Source organism: Triticum aestivum, chromosome 7B, assembly GCF_018294505.1.
Source record: "Triticum aestivum cultivar Chinese Spring chromosome 7B, IWGSC CS RefSeq v2.1, whole genome shotgun sequence".
Taxonomy (NCBI): domain Eukaryota; kingdom Viridiplantae; phylum Streptophyta; class Magnoliopsida; order Poales; family Poaceae; genus Triticum; species Triticum aestivum.
In genome coordinates, this window is record NC_057813.1 from 704896464 (window position 1) to 704900823 (window position 4360).

At 55.3% G+C, this 4360-nt stretch overlaps 1 protein-coding gene across 1 annotated transcript; it reads right to left on the bottom strand.

The window, feature by feature from the left end:
* Positions 1-338: 338 nt before the first annotated feature.
* On the bottom strand, positions 339-972 carry LOC123160217 (uncharacterized). Its single transcript, XM_044578026.1, has one exon. It carries the CDS (start codon positions 844-846, stop codon positions 514-516), a length of 333 nt encoding a protein of 110 aa, XP_044433961.1. The 5' UTR covers positions 847-972; the 3' UTR covers positions 339-513.
* Positions 973-4360: the final 3388 nt, after the last annotated feature.

A 4360-nucleotide genomic window follows, 5' to 3' on the forward strand; every position in this document is an offset into this window, starting at 1 on the left:
CGCGCAAGGTCCACCCGTGAGCCGTGACAAACTATGCAAGCGGATAGTTTAGTGGAGCAGGCTCTCCTTCACATTCATCTGGTGTGTGTGTGTGGTTGCATGGTTCGATATTTTGGACTGTTCGCTAGTACTCCCTAATCCTTTGCAGCACCTTCCCTCGAAAAAATAAAAAATAAATCCTTTGCAGCACCATTTCACCCACGTACATGGTTGGATACGCGCAGCCCAGACGGTGGATGGCGACGGCAGATGATTCCACCCACACGACAAGCCAAAGTTAAACTTCGTGCACTGTTCATCAGCTCGGTGTACATGTATCTGTCGCCTTGCATTGAGAATTGTTGGAAAATTAAAATGACCTGATTGATTCTTATATGTATAAGTACATGATGATGCCGTATAAACTGCTTTTACAGACGTAGTGATTCAGTCTCGCTCAGAGAAGAAGGAAAATCAGAGAGACGGAAGCTACAAAAGTTAAAAAGGACGATCGCTACTAGAGTACAATTCAGTTTAGGCGATTGAGACGGTTCGGGAGGCCGGCGCCGGCGAGCGAGGCAGGCGCGAGTTGAAGTTTCTGTGCCGGAAGGCGGCGTCCTCCGCGTCGGCGTCGCCGTCATCGCTGCCGCCGTCGTCGAAGTTGAGCGCGTAGCTCAGGGGGTCGTACCGGAACTCCCCCGCGGCCGCCACGGGCCTCCTCCACCTGGGCCTGCCGCCGCCGGTGTGCGGCCTCGCCCCGCCGCTGCCTGGAGAGGACGGCGAGCCGAAGCAGCCGCATACCGTGGTCCGCAGTTTGTGGCGCAGTGAGGGCGGCGAGTATGGTGAGGAGGACTCTACAGCGTCCATGCCTGCCTTGGCACTGGGGTGGTTGCGCTGAGAGAGGCTGGAGATGTGGGGGGAAGATATGTCGTGTGTGTGTGAGGAGACTGCGGAGGTGGAGGTGGGGATTGGCAATGGCTGGATGGAGAAGGAAGGCCGGGCTAAATAGGGAGAGTGGAAAAAGACGGATAAGAACAGAGCACAGCGACGGCGCGTGAATGGCGGGAGACGCGCAGGCCGACGCGGGGAAGCAAGCAAAGCCGCTGTCGCCGTAGCGCACGCGTGTGCTTAGACGGACAGACGTGAGGGTTGTTTCGGGGATTTTGGAGGACGTCTCGGGGATACGGAGCCGTTGGCGATGGCAACGGTCGGTCCTCGTGCAAGCTGTCTCGCGCGCACAGGATGCTGACCAGTGGCAACGGTCACAACAGTGGAAGCTTAGCTGGCAGCTGCAGCTCACCTTCGTTCTGGACAAACATCATTCATTACATGCTTTTACTTTTGTGTTAGTACGATAGCGTCAATTCGACACTTTTTTCTCTCCTGTTTTTCTCAGATCAACATCTAATGCTCACGCTGTAGCTCCGTCAACTTACGTTCTCAATTCTCATCATATACATACATACCCCCTCTGTTCTTAAATATAAGTCTTTGTACAAATTTTACTATAGACTACATACGGAGTAAAATGGACGAATCTATACTCTAAAATGCATCTACATACATCCTAATGTAGTCTATAGCGAAATCTCTACTTATATTTAGGAACGGAGGAAATACATACAGAAAAAAAAGGATAGCAAGCATACGGCCGAAAGCAAGGGGAGAAAGGACGTCCGTGTTTTTTTTTGTATAGGCAGAACGAATCGAGCGATGTGGACGCCGGCCGAATCGGGTACCAAAACTCCCGGCGGGTGAAATTCGTACGGTCCGCGCTGGCCGACGGACAGGATCGAGGGAAAGGCGAGGATCCACGTCTGCCTTTTAACTCCCGTGATGGCGGCGGCGACTCTGCTGGAGTGAGTGCTCTGCTCGGTCAAAAGGTGCACCACTCCGGAGCAGAGAAATATCCTGCCTCCGTGAAACTGCAAGCGCCGTTGGTTTGGTTTACTTGCTCCTGCTCATGCTCTCCATGCAGACTGTTGAATATATGTGTTATGTGCATACTGTGTATTGGGTCCGTCTCCTACTTCCTTGTATAGTTGAGGTCCGTGGCTCATCTTTATACATTATATATACGTGCCTATGCACGAAGAACAATACATCGTGCAATTCACATAATCTACATGGTATCAGTTTTTTAGGTTACGACCTCGCTTCCGCCTTGCCGCCGCCGCGCGTCTCTTCCGCACCGCCGCCGCCTCCGCCAGCGCCCTGTCGCGCCCGCTCCTAAACCTAGCTGCGTCGCCGCTGTAGCTTTCCTAGCTCCCATCGCAGCTACTGCCTACTCGCCCACGCGCCGTACGTATTGCTGCTGCCTTCATCTAGCTAGCCACGTACGGCTGCTGCTTCCATCCACCTCGTACGGTTGCTGCTTTCATCTAGCCAACTAGCTAGCTTACACGTACATCGCTTGTCGCTAGCCGCCTCGGCTGCTCACCTCTTTCCAGCTCGTCCGCTCGTCTGCGTCGCTGCTGCTTCTCTGCTCGCCTACTATCCAGCCAGATCACTCGAAGCCGCTTATGTCGCTAGCCGCCGCTGCCTGCACGCCGACCGCCGCCGCCCAGCCGCCGCCGTCAGACCAGCGATGGCGTCAACCGGCCCGTCCGCCGGCGCCTCTACCGTCCCGCCGCCGGCGCCCTATGGCGCGGCCCCGCCGCCGTATGGGGCGGCCGCCACCTATGGCCAGCAAGTTTTTCCGGTGAACCATTTGGTCTACCTGGCACCGCAGTTGTCGCCGGGGCTGCTATCCATACCGTACGGGCCTCCCGCCCCTCCTGCGCCTTATGTGTACTGCGCGGCTCCGCAGCCGTATGGAGAGTACCCATCGCCGCAGCTGAGCGGTGGTTACGGTTTTCCCATGGCGTCTCCGTCCCGTCGTCGATCCTGCCGCCGGCGCCCTGGGACCCGGTGCTCCTCACCGGGCTGCATGCCGCTCCTACGCCGAACAACTACACCAGAGGTGGTGATTGGTACATGAACACCGGTGCTACGGCTCACATGTTTGCCCATCCTGATAACCTTGCTTCCTTCACTTCTGTCTCCACCGACCGCCGCATCATTGTCGGCGACGGTTCCACACTTCCGATCAGACATGTTGGGCACACTTCTTTTCCTTCTACTTCTACGCGTCTCCTCATCTTATTAAGAATCTTATCTCCGTTCGTTATTTCACTCGTGAAAATCCTGTCACTGTTGAATTTGACGAGTTTGGTTGTAGTGTCAAGGACGCTCAAATCAGGATGGTACTTCACCGATGTGACAGCCCTGACGAGCTCTATCAGGTGCATTCGCCCTCATCCACCACCACCGCACCGGTCGCTCTTTCCGCTAGAGTTGATCTCTGGCACGCTCGCTTGGGTCACCCCAACCCCGTCACACTTCGTCATATTCTTAGAAGTTTCAGTTTCAGTTGCAATAAGATCGAGGATCACACTTGTCATGCCTGTCGAGTCGGCAAACACGTTCGCCTGCCATTTAATAATTCCACCACCATTGCTTCTTTTCCTTTTCAGTTGATTCATAGCGATATGTGGACCTCTCCGGTTCCTAGTAACTCGGGCTATTTATATTATCTGGTCATTCTTGATGATTATTCTCATTATGTGTGGACTTTTCCTTTGCGCAGAAAGTCGGATGCACTCTCTACCTTGACGGCTTTTTACTCCTATGTCCGCACGCAATTTGGGCGTCCCATCCTTGCGCTTCAGACGGACAATGGAAAAGAGTTGGACAACCTTGCTTTCTGCACTTTTTTGGCGCATCACGGCACCGTTTTCCGCCTCACATGCCCGTACACTTCACAGCAGAACGGTCGAGCCGAACACGTCCTTCGCACTCGGAATGACTGCGTTCGCACGCTCCTGTTTCATGCCAACGTGCTGCCTCATTTCTGGCCGGACGCACTCGCCACTGCATCACTTCTTCTTAACCTTCGACCCTGCCGCCCACGGTGGAACTACGCACCTCACCATCTTCTCTTTGGTACGCCCCCGTCTTATGACGACTTGCGCATTTTTGGGTGTCTTTGCTATCCCAGCACTGCTGACACTGCTTCTCACAAGTTTGCACCTCGATCTGTCGCTTGCATCTTCATCGGCTAGCCCTGTAACTCCAAGGGATATCGGTGCTATGATCCCGTCTCCCACCGTGTGTTCACCTCCTGGCACGTTTACTTTGATGAGCATGTGTTTCCGTTTCAGCAGGTACCTCCGGTTGTTCCTCCCACCATCGGTGACGCGGGCTCCTCGACACCTCTCCCAGGGCCCTCGCACGCCACTCTTGGCCCGCCCCCGGCTTTGAGGTGCGCCCCCCCGCATGCGGCGCCTCCTACAGCCGCGGCGCCGTCGCCCCCGATGTTGGCGCCCGCGGCCCCCTCGGC

Excerpts from the sequence above, each read along its gene's own strand:
- LOC123160217 (XM_044578026.1), bottom strand. The coding sequence starts at position 846 with ATGGACGCTGTAGAGTCCTCCTCACCATACTCGCCGCCCTCACTGCGC.